General features: G+C 43.5%; 1 protein-coding gene across 7 annotated transcripts in view; it reads right to left on the bottom strand.

Annotated features, from left to right (window-relative positions):
- Positions 1 to 19,433, bottom strand: part of PCYT1B (phosphate cytidylyltransferase 1, choline, beta) — a 43,581-nt gene that overhangs the window by 12,531 nt on the left and 11,617 nt on the right. For 4 of the 7 annotated variants that reach the window (XM_015302682.4, XM_015302696.4, XM_015302703.4 and 1 more), the window contains exons 1-5: positions 18,829 to 18,982; positions 6,975 to 7,074; positions 5,461 to 5,577; positions 2,172 to 2,323; positions 1,240 to 1,318 (exon numbers count right to left, since the gene is read on the bottom strand). In XM_015302682.4, coding sequence (XP_015158168.2) covers positions 1,240 to 1,318; positions 2,172 to 2,323; positions 5,461 to 5,577; positions 6,975 to 7,074; positions 18,829 to 18,945 — 565 coding nt within the window. In that variant the 5' untranslated portion in view covers positions 18,946 to 18,982. Of the gene's footprint in view, positions 1 to 1,239; positions 1,319 to 2,171; positions 2,324 to 5,460; positions 5,578 to 6,974; positions 7,075 to 18,828; positions 18,983 to 19,433 lie in introns of those variants that run through there. The other 3 variants (XM_040669822.2, XM_040669846.2, XM_040669866.2) reach the window with 1 other exon arrangement.

The raw sequence follows: 19,433 nt of genomic DNA, 5'->3' as shown, positions 1-19,433 counted from the left end.
ACTTCTCCAGCATCCTTCAGCGATGGACAAAGGAGAGAACACAGCTCCCTGAAGTTATAGGCTCGTGTTGTGTGGTGCGACTGCAGAGAAGGATGTGTCTAGCTCAGTCTGATAACAACAGACACCAAGGGTGCCTCTCGTGTTGTACGGGGATCTTGGCACCTCACACACCTAATGCAAAATAGCTTTCCAGTCAGCACCTATTCTATATGTCCCGTCCATACCATAGTTATGTTTGTTTCACTGCCTAATAAAGTGAAGTGGTGCAGGCTCTGAACCTGGAGAGCAGCAGTTCCCAGAGGACGGCTGCGAGTCCACACCACAGTGACATATGCAAGTGGAAAAAGATCAAGAACTGCTGCTATAAAAAGCTTATTTGTACAGCTCAGGTCAATACCTGCTCCACTGCTGTCATTGTATAGCTTGAGAATGTCACTTTGTGCTACAAATTGCCATCAGGCAGATTTGTTCTTGAATTTTTTTAAGACCTGGAAGAGGACGGATTCTCCATTGTTCAAAGCAGCACTTCCAGAGAGCAGTGGAAGAAAGAAATAATCAGTTCCTCCTCCTGCACTGTTCATTTTGCCTGAAGCAAAGAGTAGCTTAACACGGTCTGCTTAGATCAGCTTTCATCAGCTTCCATTAACTGAAGACAAACTCGTGATGACTTCGGCTTGTTCACATTCAACGCAATATGGTAGTCAACCAACCTGCTAAATGGTCATGCCAAATAAATTACTCTGGTACTGATTTAAACCCTCTGCCACTGCAGTGAAAAAACCCTCAGTGTAAATCAGAAGTGGATCCTAATGACTCCCGAAGGCCTATGGTGTGCCCTCTCATATTCAGGCCTGTTCTGTGTCAAGGAGTCATCAATTTGTGGTTACCAACAAGCCACTGCAGTTGGCTGGGCTGTTATGGCAACTGAACTAATTTCCATCAGTTTAGAGCTCTCACTTTAACACTCTAAATTCATTAAAGAAAAAAGATGGGACTTTTTCTTTTATGACAGATTTGCATGTTTTCCTGGGGGCTAAGGCAGGAATTCAGCACAGGACATCCTTTGTGGTTTTACAGAGTCAATCCTTCTGCTGGAATCAGCAATACCTGATTTTAGAGTGTAAGAGAACATGGTGTTATCTCTGCTGCTTTTCTCCCCGCAGTTGTGGTCAAAGGGTACTAAAAGAGTTTGAGCTAAGGCTGAATAGAAAGGTGCTAAAAGTGTGAAGTTGCTCTTACCTGCCTCTTTTATGTGCTTGTACACATCGTCCGAGCCAGCAGAGGAATACGGGATATCATCGTGGGCTACAAAATCAATCTGCCAGTGAACAGAAGAAGAATCACATGCCACCATCACTGAATTTTGGTTCAGCGAGGAGTTGTGGAAGATCAGCTCTTGACTTCAGCTGACTTTCTTTTGACATTCTCATCCTAAAGCCATCACCTAGAATACTGCACTAGATTTAGGCCTAAAACTGCTATGTTCTGTGGTAATAATGAAAGAACAGAAAGCTTGTCTCTAGAAGCACTGTCACGCCGCTGTGACTGTCCGTGTGTGATATTCTGTAGAAGACCTAAGACAGCTTCTTCTGCTACTGGAAGAGCTGAGTCAAGTGGCAAAGCCATTATGTGCAAAATTATGGAGGCAGAATTAATGATTCTGCTTCCTTAGTGCTGTGCCTGTTGACAAACCACGCTGTCCATTCATCTCCCAGTGATTTGGGCATCAAAGTACATTTAGTTAATTATGCTTTTGATAGGACGTGTACTGCATGACAGACAATAGCGTGTAAGAAATTATATTTCTTTGAATTTCTGGCCAAGTATTGCACCTGTGCACATTAATAAGAAATATGTCTTTAAATCAGGACTTTAATAGAACTTCAGTCATTACATTATAACTTCACTGGTTGTAAGTTTGACCTGTAACCTGAATGTAAGTTTGTTATTTTGCCATTCAAAAATCAGCCCAGCATACTGAGGAAAAAAGACAAGAGAAATACAGCATTTTCTGACACAGACTGAGGGCAAGCAAGGCATGTACCTAACTTTGGTGACTGGAGTGAACTGAAATAAATAACTTACTCCAGCTGACACAACTTCACACGCTTGCTGTTTATCTTCATTTGACAGTCCATATAAGGGAAAGGGGGATAAGAGGAGAAACGTACCTTATGTTTCTCAAGGAACTCTGGTGTTAGTGTCCAGGGTGCGTCTCTGATGACCTCATCCACATAGCGACAGTGTCTGAGGGCTTCATATCTCTCCGTTTCATTCATCACAGTGAAGCCTTTGAACTTATGAGTTAAATCATCGCTGCAAACTAAAATATGGAAGTATCATCAAAATGGCTTCACCTGCTGTAGAATTTGCGTGATCAGGCATTTTTCACTTCCCATAATCACATTAAGCATTAAGTTATCATCTTAGCTAATTGTAGGGAGCTCCAGGGCCTCTGGGAGTTCTGCTCATGGTTGGCAGGTACAACCAGAGACTTATGAGAGATCTTCCCTTTCTGGAGCTGCAGCCAGAGCCCAAGTGAGATACGGCAGGACATCTCATGTGGTACTGTAAGCAGATGTGAGGCAAGTGAATCCCACTACAAGCACAGATTTCAGGGCTGATAATGGACAGTGCTTTAAAAATAAACAGAGAGTGCAGTGGCAACATACACGTGTCACAAAATGGTTGAGGCAAGAAGATACCTGGACACCTAATCCAATGACCCTTCCCTGGAGGGGGGCTGACTACAGCAGGACCACACCCCAAAGATGGAGACCCCACAGCATCCTGTTCCAGCATTCAACCGCCCTCGCAATATAAAGGTTTGTTGTTACGTAAATAAAGTTCTAAATGATTAATTTGCCCACACAGCTCTAAATCACAGAACGGTTTCTCATTAAATAAGCATCGGCAGAAAACACGTCAGGGCAAATTTTACGGGAATCTGTCTCCGAGTTTAGCTTTGTCTTCAGCAGATTTCATAGAAAGAGAAATAAGGCTTATGGCATGATCAAAGGGGAAGTCACAGAAGAAAACCTTGTGGAAAGGACTGGGAGAAGCCATATGATCTAATGGGGAGGGTGGAACCTGGGAATGCATCTTTAACTCTGGATGTGCCAATACTATGTCACATTGCTTTTAAAATGAGGGGGAAGCACCATCCATGTTACTGGACGACTATAAAAGTTGGCCATCATCCTTCCACTCACATAATGTTGCAGAAGATAGAGTGGCCTGTCCCCACAGCTCTTAACTCTGTCCAGTATTATAGCTGCAGTAGTCATTTGACTCCCACATGGAATAATTTGATACCCTTTGGGTTGACAGTGTTTGTTCTTCAGCACAGGTCAAACCCATGCCTTTGCATCTCACTTTTCTGTGACACCTGGACAAACAGTAAATATACTTGACAAATGATAAATGCAACATTATTAGTGCCGCAGAGGCACGTGATAGCAGCCCAGCAGCAGCCACTTCTTTCCAATTTGAAAATGTCAACCTATCAGACGAGGCTCTGGCAAAGATTAAGTCTTTTTTGAGATTTAAAATGGATGTTCTTGATGTATGGTCATTAAGGACCTTTAAAGTAGGAAAAATGTAAATACCCCGGAGCTCAGGCAAAATTCAAAGTCAGATAATAATAGATATATGTATTTCAGCTAGCTAAATGCTACTCTCTCTTATTACATCATTTTTTTTCATGCCTGCTGACAGGAAATTTAATGGAGAAGATGCATTTGCAGTAGGAAGATTCCTTTCTGAGTCTGCATTTGTATTTATTTACAAGTTTTATGTAATCTCAGAGCTACCCTCTCCTGGAAGAAAGGGTCTACTAAAATTACTGGAAAACAGTAACTTTTGCCTGAATTTTGTAGCAAGGTGAGATTTCAATTTTTGAGTACTACCTGTTCGTATAGAGTGCAGGCACAGTTTGCCTGTATTTCCTTTTATTTCCATCATCCTGCTCTAATGAGTGATTTGGGAAGGTATAAATGTCTATCAAAAACATCCTAGCTCCAAATAATTGTTTTCAAAATAAGAAATAAAAGGGATTGGTTGTGATGCACAACAATGCACATGACACCAGTGCTTTTGCAGCACAAATTGTACGTGGGTGTGGAAAAGTGCCCATTCTTTAAACATGCCAAGGCACTGCACTGCTGTGAAAAGGTACTAATGAATGCTGGCTGCTTTGTCTTTCACTCCAGAACTAAAGGGCATAGTGGAGCTACGCCATGAAATCCAGCAAAGCTGCATTTTTGCCTCAGAGCTCCTTCCCTGATCTGTGACACAACCATTTCACCTCTCTTCCTTTTAAAAACAAGAACAAAACCTACATAATTTCCATTTTTTAAGCTTCACACTCTTCACACTTTTGCACCTCCCCTTGTTTCTTCTCCAAGCTATCAGGATCAAGAGGGAAACGATGTCCTAAATTTTTCCTTCATAACAAAGGGATGTCACTTCCCTCCCAGGAAGCTCCCTTTGAATTGTCACCATTCATAAACTTAAGAGTAAAACTGAAGATTATGTTTAAAAGGAGATTTTCTTTTCCTCTACAATTTATTTTTTTTTTTAACCTTCTCCCTTTCCAACTGATTTGGAACAAAGATGCAATGTCTTAGAAAGTGTCTGGAGGTTGTGTTCACATTCTCTTTGTTATCATTTCTATGAAAGTCTGAGCAGCTGAATATTGTTGTGCAATATTTCTGAGATGTATCTCAAACTCAGAGGTGTAGGGAAACGAAATGCGATGCATGTTCTTGGGGCCTCATGAGAACCGTGCTTGCACAGCCGACTGGGCAGGAAACAGCCACTCTCCAGTGACTTCTCTGGTATATACCAACTGCTGAGCATCTGTTAGAAAGCCGCGCAGCAAAAAAAGAAGGAATTAGTGGAAAAAGCTGAAAAGAATGTAAATTGCCCAGGGACACTTGTGAGCTGAAAAATACATTCAAGTCATGATCTACATTTAGGTCTATGATAACGGGCTAGATTCAGCTTCTCGGCTGATGGTGAAGACTGGGCTCACACACACAGTACTGACCCAGCAGCCAGAGGACGTGGGCTGTGCCTGACTGGCAGAGGCACTGAAGAGCCAGAAATAAACGAGTGGCTGATCTCATTCACTCATCTCCATCTTTGAACAATTTTGAGCGAATAACTGAAAAAGGTAAATTATTCATGTGGAGCTATTCTAAGCTCAGAGTCACGCAGACACCTGCTTTAACTAGAATGGGAATTGTGCCTGTGCTGCTGAGGGCAGAATTTGACTTTTACTTTAATTGATGCAATTGTAAGATGTAAGTCAAGGCAAATCACCTATAGAAAGCCCCCAGAGTGAAAGTAGCATTCAAAGTCATAGTGCATTAACAGCTGGGGGTGAGAGCACAGCAATAACTCTAATGCTGAAGCACAGAAGCAAAAATTCAGTGCAATAAATTACTCTCATCTTACCTCCTACTAATAAGTAGCTATTTGGGAATAGAGTTTTGGCTTGCATAAGAGCTCTAGCATGGCCAGAGTGGAAGAGGTCAAATATCCCATCTGCATACACTCTGACAGGTCTGTCAACTGTGGAGAAAGAAACACAACAGTGATTTTACAGACCCCAAACAAGTTTCACTTAATTCAGCTGAACAGGTTTTTGTTCCCAGATAAGATCATTGTGAATATCTACTCCAGTTCTGATATTCAAAATTCTCTGTGGGTAAACTTGTGGAGTTTTATCCTGCTTATTGCTGCTTCTTCTCTGTACTCTGCTGTTTTCTCTCAAACTCAGCCTATTTATTATCATCCATCATCCCCGTATTCTAATTTAGCAAAAATGTCATCTTCCTGTCTCATTCAGAGTTCCACCATATGTCTTGTTCTTTTCCCTCCGCCTTTCTAGACAGTTCTGTCTTCTTTTTTCTTTTTTTTCCTTGCTTTTTACTATTGCTTCACATTTTCTCCCTTCTGGTTTGTGGCTTTTTCCCCCATAACTCACCTCTTCCACATAAGCACTTCACTGTCCCTTTTTCATACTTCCCTCTTATTAATGAGCCTATCTTTTTTTTCAATCTTACACCCGCTATCACCTATATAACTCTTCCTGTATGAAATCTTCAGCAACAGCCTTTAGGCAGAAAAGGTAAAACGTACTTTACCAAATGACTGGCCTGACAGCTGTGCCACAGAGAGGTTACCTTCAAGCAAAAGGGCAGCTGAAACAAGAAAAACGGAGCCCTAACATTCATGGAATGTGCTTCAGTGCTACAGAGAGATGTCTCTGCTACCAGGATATCCAGGGGTCCATAAAAATTTGGGAACACATAATATCTTGAATAACTGACTAGAAATCTGGTATTTACTCCTCTACAGTGGATCTGCTTACGTACTCTCGAAGCTTATTTTAAGTATGTAGAGTAAGCATGCAAAGGCTTTAAAAAAAAAAAAAAAAAAGATACTCCTGGAATTCAGTGGGGCTGAAATATTTATTTGGGACTTTCTGTGAAATTATTCTGTTTCCCCAGCCCAATCACAGAGGTAAGCCTGGAAAAAATGTTCAGACATAGCTCACAAATTAAGAATGTCTTCTTTACAAAGGGCAAACGGTCTTTAATTAAGGCCACTTAAGGTTTTTATGTGGTCAGCAAGAGAATCGTGAAAGAAACTCCAGTGGTAGCCATTACACAACACAATGTTCAAGCTGTCTGGAGTGGGCTGGCAAGCCTTCCTTCTCAACAACATGCAAGCATCCATGAGAATATCAAACTCTAGCTTGAAACATTTTCTCCTCGTTCTTTTCTCTAGCAAACAATAAACGTCCTTTAGTCACTGGTTTCTTCCCCATTACCTGATAGCACCAGATATAAGGCTGGCCTCTCTGCTTCCAAATAGAAGGCAAAAGCAAGTATTGATACATATCTGTAAGGGAAAGCCTATGCTTTGAGAGTACCCATAGTCTCGCTGATATTCTCTACACATACCTGGTGTTCCCAGGCGGGCCTGTGCAATGGTTAGCTTCTCGTGAGGTGCTCGGCACTGACAGCTTGTTTCATCTGCAAACGGGGCAGGTGCTGTCAGAGTCTGGAAGGGGGAAAAACACAAAGTCAATTTGTTTTGTCATCAAGGAGTCAAAAAAGAACCACTGAACTGCGCCAGAATGCTCTAACCAGGCTAAATGCTGGTGTGTTCCCCAGGGGCTTTTGCTTTTTGCTACAGTTGAGAAGCTCAAGCATTCTGATGTGAGAGCAGGCACAGAACTGTTCTGTTTGCAGGACAACGACAAGTCTGATGGCTATAGGTCCTAGCAGCTTAATCCTTGGTTTGGTCTCAACGAGTCCAAAGGCCCAAGTTAACAAGCTGTGTTTTGCTATAATAAATAATAAATAATAAAGCTAATTGGGATCTAGAATACTACAAATAGGCCAGCTCTTCACATGTACCTGTTCTTCCAGCTGATAAAACACCAGTACAGATGGCTGGGACCACACACGGTTTTGCTGTATCTTTAAGCAGGATCTCAGACAATTTTGAGGAGCCATCCAAAATAGAGCCATGACTGCAACCAGAAGTCCTACATAGCCAGAGCTATCTGAGCTGCAATTCCCTTCTCTTTTCTTACATGTACTGCAATATGTACTAAAATGCTCAAACTGTCGTCAGAGCACGAGGGTCTGAAGAGCTTATAAGTTAAAGACAAGAGTAAGAGAGTGATGATGTGTGAAGAATGGCATGGTGTTATCTGTCAGGAAACCCTGCTAAAGACATTACTTTTTTCTGTTCATGCCCATGCAGGAAGGTCTCAGCAGTACGAATATCAGGTATTTATTATCTGCCATATGGTCTGATATGAAAAAAACATGCTTCCCCTACTCTTGGCTTGACATCTCTCCAGAATCATAGAAACAACAAGCTATCATTAGCCGAGTTTTGGGTTGCTCTGTTTCTGTGAGATGAGGTGTTACCTACTTTGTTTCCACGGTGATTTACCTGGAACCTCACAGCCTTGCACCACTGCTTTGGTTTAAACAGTGACCATATATGCAATGCACAGCTGTCACTGTAAATTTGATCTGTTGGTAGTAACAGAATCTCTCTTCCTATTTACTTACACTTTTTTAGCTTTTAGATACTGAACACTTAATCACTGAGCATTTATTTTCTTTAGCATCCCTGACATGCTTAAACCCAAAGACACGCAGGGCTTAATTGCCACTGACCTCTGTGCTCACTGTCTCGTTGCATGCAAAGGTCAGAGGACAGCAGTAAAATGACAGTAAAAAGTGATCTATAAGAATCATTGTCAACTCCTCCTGCTTGGGGAAACAAAACAAATAGTAGATCCCAAAAGTACTCAGTCTTTACATACACATATGTACATTTTTCCTTCCATCTTCCCTTCCCTTTTCTCCTAAGATCAAATACTGCTGGAAATCATCTGAGGTCACACTCTTATGTTGGTGATGGAAATCACAGCTTCCCTGCCCAGACAAGGTTAAAGATGGAGAAACTATGCCAAACTCCACATTTCTGCCTGGGTCTCATGGAAAGGAACTATTCAACTGGCCACCCACGTAGCGCAGCACAGAGCATTACACATAATCATATAGTGTGAGCTCCCTCCTTTATTTTCTAAATACTGTCTTTTTGCTTCTGTCTTTGTGATCCCTGAGTGCTAACCTGTCTTTTTATCTCCAAGCAAGGTCAAGTTACACAACAGCCCATACAGCCGGGTTCGTGCTGAGATAAAGAGGAAGGCAGAAGTGTTAAAACAATAATGGCTATGGTCTGAGGCCTGCAACTGGTAATCAGATCCTAGCTTGGCAGAGGCTGTTTCCTTAGAGATTATTTGAAGAAAATAGGCCTGGTTCGCAGCAAGATTTTTTTTTTCCAGGCAAACACAGTGGGGCTTTTTGTCCGTCTAAACACCTTTATGACACCAAGGTTTTTCTTTCAGTCTCTACTAAATGGAGAACAACCTCTATTAGCTTCCCATCAATGCAGTTTTTGTAAATACTCATTGTTAAAGCTCACTTCATGGCCAAGGGCTTAGACCTAGACTTGTCCATGCTTCCGTTACTCTGTGACCTCTCAGGCCCTGGATAAGAAAATGCATTAAACACAGAAGGTTAAAATCAGCAAAATTCTGTCAAAGACAGAATGCATAAATGGAGAAATAGATAAATACTGTGTGCTGACAGATCAAGTCAAACACATCAATAGTTCCCAGTTAGTGCATATAATACTATTCCATTTTCTCTGGCCTAGAAAAGATGCCACAGAGCTTAACAAGAACATCTTACAAGTAAAATAAGATCACTTGGTTTGTCTGCAGTGGTGTAAGATAAAATATGTCAAGAAGTGATGAACAACCAGAAATAAATTATCGAGCGCCTTCCCGCTTTTACATGATTACTCCTATCTTTCCAATCTCTCGTGAGTAATAACTGGAACTGGGAGAAGAGACAATCTATATAGCAGCCTTTTCATTTTGGTTAATCCATTAAAGTACTTGCAGACGTTTGCCTCAGTTCTGTTAATAATCAGATGGCTAGACAAGTGTACTTCTGTCTCCTTCTGACAGACTTTTCTCTTCATCTGTGGCTTCATTATTTTCTGGGCACTTTCATTTTGTAATTAGCCAAGCAAGTCAAATTACCCTCGTACTTTGGACCAAGATGAGCTTCTGAGATTTGCATCATCCTGTAGCAGGGTACTCTACAGCCTCAGCATGAGCTCACTGGCAAATTATCTCCTTTTGCTTGCTCAGCATCTGCCTTTTGCTTGTATTGTTTTATATTCTTGCACTGGAAATCAGCCGTAGTCACCTACTCCGTGTCTCTTGGGATTTCAGTTATTTTGTGATCTCTCTCTCTCTTTTCTCCTCTCGGTCACTTTTTTCCAGGCTAATTTTACCCTGATTAAATAACAGAATTATTTTTTCCCTTGTACAGCTGGTCCACAGCTTTGTTTATTTTTGTTGCCCTTCTCTGTTAACCGCAAGATGGTTTACACACTGTTCGAGCTGATAACTCTTCCAGTTTCTAGAAAGGGAGCCTGTAAGTAGGATGATCACTTTTTTACACGGTCCACTCGTGACAAGGCGGAATGGATTTAAACCAAAAGAGGGGTAATATAGGTTAGATGTTAGGAAGAAATTCTTTCCCCAGGGGACAGTGAGGTGCTGGCACAGCTGCCCAGAGAAGCTGTGGTGCCCCATCCCTGGAGGCGCTCAAGGCCAGGTTGGATGGGGCCCTGGGCAGCCTCAGTTGGTGGGGGGCAGCCCTGCCCACAGCAGGGGTTGGGGCGGCATGGATTTATGGTCCCTTCCAACCCAAATCAGTCTGTGTTCATTTCATGATTCTATGATTGTAGTTTTAACAGATAGGAATAGAAAGCTATTTACATGGTGCTCACGCTCTGGGGTTATCTGATGCCATAAGCACCTGATACCAGCAGGGAGACCATAGTTTCATTTAAGCAGTCCAAATGCCATGTCGTTACTGTAATATTAATTTGTGGAGTCTAGAGACAGCCTGTTATCTATCATAAATGGAGAAGTCATTGTGAAATGGGGATTCCTTAGTGATATTTACTTCTGAGGATGTTAAAAATAAACAAAAAAACTTTTGCAATGCAACTCATGTTTCCTGAAAAGGAAGACACTGCACTAAATTATAATGAAAAACTGAATTCCTAAAAGCAAATGGATGTGAAAACAAGGTATCAAATAACCCCCACATACCAGAAGTGATCCACCTGGTGACAAGTTTAAAGTATCTCACATGTTTGCACAAGAACTGAATGAAGTTCAATCAACTTCAGTAAATTAAGATGGAAAGGTAGGAAAAGAGGGGTTTCCACGTAAATGCCTCGGATAGCTTCATTTGCACTCAGTATGCTAGCAGCCCCCAAGTATAACTAATGAGACTGAGAGGAGAGTGCAGGGCAGTAGGTAACTGTCCAGATGAACTCCATTCTGAGTCAGAATACAACCACAGAAGACATGCCCTATGACTACTAGTAGTAGTTCATTTTCAGCTGTATGTTGATGCTGCCTTTTTATTACCTCTCTTCATAGCCTCCTAGGCTACTGTAGCCATTTACCTTAGCTGCAATTCAGCAGATAAATATGAACAGCTTATGTTTCCAACGGATTTAAAGGAAAGTGGGAGGTGTTCTGTAGAGGAACAGGAGTCAGACCACTGTAACAACACCTAAAAAGTACGAGCACCTCTGCACCATTTATTCTGTTTACAGTCTGTAAGAGGAATAACTAGTTGTGTGACTGTTTCATGTGTTTCTTTCTATTTTCTTCTCCCACGCAGCAGTGAGGAAGACAGAAATATTTTTGAAAATGGGTGCATGTAGAGCCATCCACACAATACTGCATCTGCCAATGTCGCTCTGTCTGCAGGGTAACTGCATGCAACACATGTAAATAGAAGGAACTATACTTTTTAAATATTATTTTTATTAACGCAGCTACACTACTTTGCTTACCACACAGCAAACAAAAACATTGTTCTCTTGATAGAACTCTTCCATGCCACCAAGGACTTGGCCAGCAACAACAATCTAAGCACATTTCAGATCTTGAACCAGTATGGCTAGACAGGGAAAGCTCCGCAGAGCTGTGCTTTGTAGGGCCTGTGCTTCTCTGGCAGGCAAATTCAGTGGGAGGTATGATGCTGCAATCTCCTTCCATCTCTGAGGCAGCATTTAAAACAAACACCTGATTTCACTGGAACAAGTCACGTGGGTAAGGTCTACTCATATGAAGAAAGAATATTTTGGGAACCTGCTCCTGATGTTAGCAAACAGTAATTACAGAGCAGAAAACGCTGACATCGGCTTTAAGGAACATTTGCTGAGAGCAAAACGTTATTGGAACTCTTTAGGAGGAACTAAAAATACACGTGGAGCTTCTGAAGTATAAACGCCCTTTGCCAGTGGAAGGACTTCCTACCTGAGGTTCAGGGAGTGAGCAGTACAGAAAACAAAAATCCTGTTGTCTGATGTATTTATTGCCTTCAGTAACTTCAGCCCAGACAGTCGTAACTGATTGTTATTGGCGGGTGCCCTGAGATATACCTTTCAGAAGGAAAAAGCTCCAGTATTAACAGATGAATCAAAAGAAAACCCAGCTTATTCTCCAGCAGTTCTGCTGACTCAAAGAGGTGGATCTAAAAAAATAGGCCAAACTCACCTAACAAGAATAATAAGTATAAAAAAACCAAAACCAACTCTGCTTGCAAGCATTCCAAATTGCCTTATTCCCAGTTGTTTTTTCTGGGGGTTTATCTTCAATTATACTTTGCTTGTCATTAGTACTAAGTCAGTCATGATTAAATGTGAGATGTAATTACAAATTAGAAATTGAATAATAGCAGGGAAAAAAGCTTCCACCGCCTTCTCAAGAAGCACACTGATGTGAATATGTTTCACAGATGATGAAACTAGCACAACTTCTGACCCAACCGGAATGCAGTATTCAGAATTAGAATCCCTTGCAGGGTCAGGACGCATCCCAAGTTAAGCAGAGCTCAGGTGAATCATGAAGCACCTCCATCTACATGAACGCTAGCTGGAAAAGAAACAAGAGCCTCTGCAAATCACAGTCCTGTCCTCTTTCCCCCAGCACAACTGGAAGGAGTGCTGTACACAAGTGACCCACGCACTGAAACAACAAACTGAAGCAAAGGCACGTGCAGTCTGTGAGCCTCGATCGTACTGCCTTTCCTCACAGAGCCTCAGGCTGTCAGGGGTTTCTGACAGGAGGAGGGATATGCAACGGTTCAGGACAAGGAAGCATACAGCTCCAGCAGCAGGGCGCTGGTTACCAAACTGCAGCCTGAAGAGGCCATCATAAAAGGAAGACACTGCAACCAGACTGCAGAACCCAACTGTCTGTCATGCATTTGCAGTTAAAATCTGAGCAGCAGGTACAACAGACCCAAAACATGCAAGCTCTGCTCCAATGTCACTTTGTGTTTTATTGACCAATCCAGAAACTGCTGATGTTGGTTCCTATTTTTTTTAACTTCTAATGCCTGTTTCCTTAGTCACCTGCATTAGTGTATGTACCTGATGTCTGCCTAAAAGGACTTAACTGCAGCTTTACTGTTGGCAAGAGTTAATCTGCTGAAATCAGTTCAGCTGTAGCTGAGATTCTGGGAGAACCTGGCCCAGTATTCAGTCTCTACTCGTGTTTCTACATAAAGGTACTTCATGTCTATCAATTACTTCATGCCAGATGTAGGATAGGTTTTTGTTGTTGTTGTTTGTTTTGTTTTGTTTTTAATATAAATCATTACTCAAAATAGAGCTATGTTGAAGCATAAAGAAGAAAAAAAGAATTTCCCCCAGCACGAGGCAAGTATTCTCTGCAGTTCCCCAGCTGGAACACAAGAGCACCCTGGGATGAGCTGTTTCCCCCTAGGAAGTGCACTGGGCTTTCGTAACAGACCTCTGATCATCTGGTGCTTCTCACAAGAGTTTTTTCACCTCCTGCCTTCTGTCTCCACACGTGAAGGAAAGATGGACAAACTACCAGGAAACAAAGTAAGCACATACAAAGACAGTTCCAGCTACGCAGTCTGTGCACAGCCCTAAATGTGCGGTTAGAGGCTACATGTAATTCCTGTCTCTGTATTACTGGGTTTCTTCTTACCTTTTATATACATATATACCAAGTCATAATTTTGTATACGCTTCTGGGGAGCGAGTAGAGATACCTATTTACAATGGCTTTTTACTCATTTTTAAAGACATGACACAAAGCTCCCCAGTAGCAACAGCAGCATAGCTTAAGAACTCAGTAACACTCTCCCAGTAAAGCTGCTTCTACAATTGCAGTGCAGATAAGTATTTGCAAACAAGAATACAATACGCAGAACGCAGTGCTTGCTCCCTGGGCTGCATTTATGGGTCACTTCTGAATTCTGCAAGAGCGTATCTGTAGTTCTGTGTATCTGATCAACGTGGATTGCAATATGTTTTTGCAGACGCTGTGGCATTCTGGAATGCACACCAAATGTGTGTCCTTTGATGCGGCAAACGCAAATTACAGCAGATTTCCGGTGCCTACAGGCAAGCTTTTATTTATTTGTTAACTGTGGTAAAGATTGCTACGTGCCCCGAGTACAAACATCGGGCATTTTTGAAGAGTTTGTGCTTTTGTGTCATAGGCAACATTTCTGAAAGCTGAAATTAAGCTGGAGCAGAAACAAAACTTGCAAAGGAACTAAAAGGTATTGGATCACATGAAGTCATTTTGGGCTTCTCAAATGCCAAGCTTTTCATGTATACATTTAGGCTTAGTTCCAGTTTGAAGTAAACAGATGGCAGACCCCCTAAGTCATAACATCAGATGAGAGAGAGCAAACGCATGGGATGCTTTGAAACCACAATAAAAGCCCCTAAATTTGGCATTAGCTCCTCTGGTTAAAATTGTATACATATATTATTGAGACATGAAAGGTAAATACGGAGATATATGGAGGCTCATTGAAGTAAAGTATCTGAAGTAATTCTACAGGTTCCATCAGACCCTCTCAAAACACTATCTGCAAATACGAAGGAGGTAAGGTATCCAGGGATGAAAATACAGAAAGCCAAGACATGAGCAAGTTTCTTGCTATTTTTTTTTCAGATTTTGTGCTCAACAATTGATTGCTTAGCAGCAGGAAGAGGAATCTAGAGGAGCCTAATGCTGCCTTCACTGTGCTGTCATTTCTTCTAAAATAAATCATACAATAAGATAAATGACTAAAGCAGCCGATACCTCAAATTACATGAGAGCCGTGTTCTTCAAATGTTCCTAAATCTGATTTGCCAAATTATTACAGATTCAGTGGCCCCAGGGTATCTGGTACCTAAGTCCTACTGATTCATAAGAGCTTGTAGCTTCTGAATCTCAAGTCAAGGCAGTAGAAGGAAACTCAGGCTCAGGAGCAGTCGCTGGGATTGCCAGGGTGAACCTCAAATAGCCCTGATGCTTACAGTGCCTTGGCAGAACATGCTTTATTCGCCATATGGATAGGTCCAAAGTCTCCAGCTAGCCTCTCTGCCCTTGCAATGATGTCAGAAAAAAAAACAAACTAGTACAGTATTTCCACAGCAGGCACTGATATTATTTGCTGCACAGGCAAATGGGATCCGGCTTCAGCTTGAGATGTCTGAGAATAGCTTCCTGTGGTAGTATGGATGTCACAGAACTGTGATTCCCAGAACAGCCTGGTGTTCTTGGGACTATATAGCCAAGGAAAGAGCAGACACAGCAAAAGACACCTACCTGCTTCTTTAGGTCATCATGCAGATAGACTTTAAAGTAATGAAAAAAGTTGCTTAATTCCTTGCTGGCCCTATACTCACCAACATCCCTGTACACATAGGCCAACTTGACTTCTCCCCGTTAGTTCAGCTTGGCTAATTCAGGTGGTTATTGGATTTCTTAGGATTCCTTAAGCTGTGCCTAACTTTTCCCCACCTGTTGCAGAAAAGCCTGTATTCCTGACTCAAGCATTACCTCTCATTAGACTCAAAGCACAATGAGCTGGGTACCGCTATGGAAATGCATATTTCAAGATATGTCATTCCCATTACTGACCAAACCCTAAGGGCTTCAGCCAATCTTGAAAATAATGCATTGCAACTCAGATCCCAACAGCACTTTTCCAGATGCTCTCACTGAGGCTACATTAGATGACAGGGACCTGAAAAATGAGGAAAAGAAGCCCTCAGTACCCTCAAAGGAAAGATGAGGCCAACCAGTACATTCTGAAGTTTGTTTTCGGGTAAGTTTCAATGTGTATTCAGTTTTGCTTTGTTTGCAGCACTGTACTTAAAAATTGCCATTGTTTTTTTTTTTTTCTCTGTCAAAGACACTACCTGGAACAGTCTTCCTGAACAAAGTGTGCTGTTGCAGTGTCCTTTTCTTTATTTCAGGTTGATTGGCAATGCACAAGGTGAACCCCGACCCTTCCATAAGCTGCCCACGTAGAGTTTCTTCTGGAACCAAAGTCAAACTCCTGATCCCAAAGGATTTTAAAAATTAAAAAAAAAAAAAAAAAAAAAAGGTATATTGTTTCACAAGATTTTCTACCTCTTGTCTATTTCCTCCCTTGATACCTCTGCCATTACATTAAACTAAGAGCTTGTCTCACTTGTGGGCCTTTTCAGTGTAGGTAGACACAGGCAAACCGTAACAGGATTCCCTGAGATCCAGAGCTCATCAGCAGTCTGCAACTTGTTGAACACTATGTGGGAGAAACTGCTATCTCTTGAATGCATGTCATGATATGACCAGCAGCAATGTTTACCCATTTAAAACAATGAAGGTCCCTCTGACCAAACCATGCATATCTGACCAAGCCATGGATATCTGACCAAGCCATGGATGTTTGGAGCTCTAAGCAGGAGAAGCAATTGGTAAAATGCTATCTGCTTTTTTTTTTGACTAAGATACTGCTAAGATCACTATTGCTGACACAAACTGAGAATGTAACTCATTTGTCTCTCTGTTCTTTATCAAGGCTAACATATGTATGTCACCCTAAGAGAGTTTTTCTGGCATTGGGAAACCTGGAAGTTGAGAACATAAAGGTGGCAAAGACTGAGTGAGAGATGGATCAGGGGAACTGACTGAAGCAAGAATGCTCATTAATGTTCTAGTTGGTTAAGAAAATCCAAAGACTGTCTTGGGAAAAAAAATTATGGCAATTTATATCCCAACAGCACTATGCACTGAAATCATCAACTTTCAATACACGCTGAAACTTACCTGAAATTTGCCTTCAGTGTGCCCTGTTCTCCTCCTCACTGAAGGATACAGGGGTTTTCCTAAGTCCTACTGTCACACCTGCCAAGCTAGCAGACTGCACAGCCTAAAATCAGGGGATCTAGTGACAGATATCCATTAAAAATATTTACAGATGTAAGGCTTAAAATAAATAATTCCTTTTTTAATGAACATGATGACAACAACTGTTTCAGAAAACAACTAACCTCCTTTTCACATTTGGAAATCTTTTTCCTTAACAAAAATAGCTTCCTAAAAACGAGCCTGTACTAAGAACTTGAAGGTCCAGATCATCTTAGAGCTGTGTAACAACCAAAGTGCAGGATCAAAAAGTCGTCTATAACCGGTATCATTCTGAGGTACCATCCTGCAGTCCAGCATAGCAGGATGATACAACGACGTTAACTTAGACCTCCTCTTCCAGTTATACTAATGAAGTAAGGGACTTGGCCAGTGATCCACCTGTGTACACGATGGAGGGGGATCAGAAAAGGTAGTGAAAATATTAAAAAGTCTGACGGGAGCTTCAAAGCCCATGTTACTAGGGCATCTGTGGAGCTGTGACTGACCCTTCAGGACTGACCAGCTCTGAACTCTTCTCAAGACATAGCTATCTAAAGGGAAACTTGACAGCACTCGTCTGTAATGTTCCTTATACCCTCATCAAGAGAGGTACATTCCACTATACTACGATGGGCTTTTTTTTTGTTTTGCCTGAAGACAAGGTAGATCTGCTGGCTGTCAATATACCACTTTATATGGACACATTTTCCATAATCTTCATTCAGAATGTTTCCACTGTCCATCATGAATTTACTGGTAGTCATGATAAAACACTGTAATGAATCCCTGTTCTATTGATGTACTCCAGCTGTCACCTGAATTCCCACAGAATTATACCGGAGTCGGTGATACCACAAACACTGGCATCACACTGTCACTGCCTCCTTTAAAATCTTTTCAAGTGTCAGACTGCATGTAGTAATCTATTCAAACGGGTGTTACATCTGAGCTTCTGACAGGGAAATCTTGGGCAGCGTGTAGGGGAATGCAGCAGTAACCACACGTGAGCTAACCCGCCCTATCAACACAGCTCCAAAGACATCCCCCGCACGAAGTAAGGGTTTTCTTTAAAGCTGGTTCTAGCTCTAGCAAGTAGGAAACATTAATTTAGGTCAACTCCAATGACCGTTGCTATTTCTTCTCACGTTAGAACGGTGTCAACCAATTCAAATATAGCACTGAAGTTAATCACCGAAGCCTGATGCTTAAATATGTGTTAATTAGGACCGTGACCGAATCCTGGAGCTGAACGATCTGATTTCCACGCTCAGCTGTTGCATCAATCACAAACTTCCACATCTCGGTACTGCTCGTCCGCCTCCTGCCTCTCCGCGTGTGCGGGAACAACACAAACAACACAAGGTTTCAACAAAAAGCAAGAAAACACTCCTGTACTTGGCATTACCGCATGAAAAGGGGCAGCTCCCAGGCTCGGCACTGTCCGGGGCCGCACACATCGAGCTGTGTACGGCACAGCGCAGCGCAGCGCATCCTTGGGGCGCTCCCTCACGCCCGCGGTCCCGGAGAGCTCCCCGGGCGGGGGGCGCTGCGGGCTCTACGGGAGCCGTGTCCGCCCGGTGCCGCCGCGGCCTGCCCTGCCCCGGCGCCACGGCCGCGGTCCCTGAGCTTGAGGCCGCGGAACGGCGCTCCGGCAGCGCCCGCCCCACCGCGCCGTTCTTCGTTCCCCCCCCCCCCCTCCCCTTTTTTTTTTTTTTAAGGGGGATTTTGTATTTTTGTTTCCTTTCTCGCTTTCGGAAAAGGACCGGAACTCGCGCTCCGCTGTCCCTGCGTTTCCCAAAGTGAGCGAAACGAAACGACAAAGAACGAGCAAGGGCAAGATGAAGGCGGCCCGCGCCGCGAGGTAACGGGCAGGAGGCACAAGGAAAGCCGTCCCTGCCCTCCGCCGCTCCGGCCCTCCTCGCGCCGACGCTGCCCCCACGCACGGACCCGCCCGCGGGCCGGGCCGCACTCACCAGGCGCGGCTGCGGACAGGTGTGCTCCAGCTCCTCCATGGCCCCGGGGCGCCGCTCATCAGAGGGGGCTTTCGGGATACCTGCTTCTGACTCAGCACCGCCGGCGAGCACTGGCATGGCCGGCTCCCGCCGCTCCCCGCCGCCGCCGCCGCCCGGGCCCGCCCGGCGCGGGGCTCCGCCGTCACGCGGGTGCCCGCCCCGCGGGGGGTCTCCCCGCGAACGGCCCGGGGGCACGGCCGCCTCGCGTCGCCATGGCAACCGGGCGACCGCCGCGCCTCCCGCCCGCCTAGGGGAGCGCCGCGCTCATTTGCATGCGGCCTCCTGGTTGGCTGCCGCCCCGCGGCGCCACTGCGGGACCGGGCCGCTCGGCGGCTCCTCCCGCCCTGCGCCCTGCGGGGGGCGAGCACGGCCGGGGGAGCGCGAGGGGGAGCGGGACCGAGCCGCGAGAGGTGCGGTTTATTAATAAATGAATACATATATATATATATATATATATATATACATATGTGTGTGTGTGTGTGTGTATATTTAAAAGCAAAGTGAGGTCGCGGAGACGCTCCTGAGGGGAGAGGCGCCTGTCCCGTCTGCGGTGCTGAACGGACAGC

The sequence above is a fragment of the Gallus gallus genome, chromosome 1 (assembly GCF_016699485.2).
Source record: "Gallus gallus isolate bGalGal1 chromosome 1, bGalGal1.mat.broiler.GRCg7b, whole genome shotgun sequence".
Lineage (NCBI taxonomy): Eukaryota > Metazoa > Chordata > Aves > Galliformes > Phasianidae > Gallus > Gallus gallus.
Note: the sequence above shows the minus strand (reverse complement) of the source record. Positions and strands in the feature narration are given on the sequence as shown.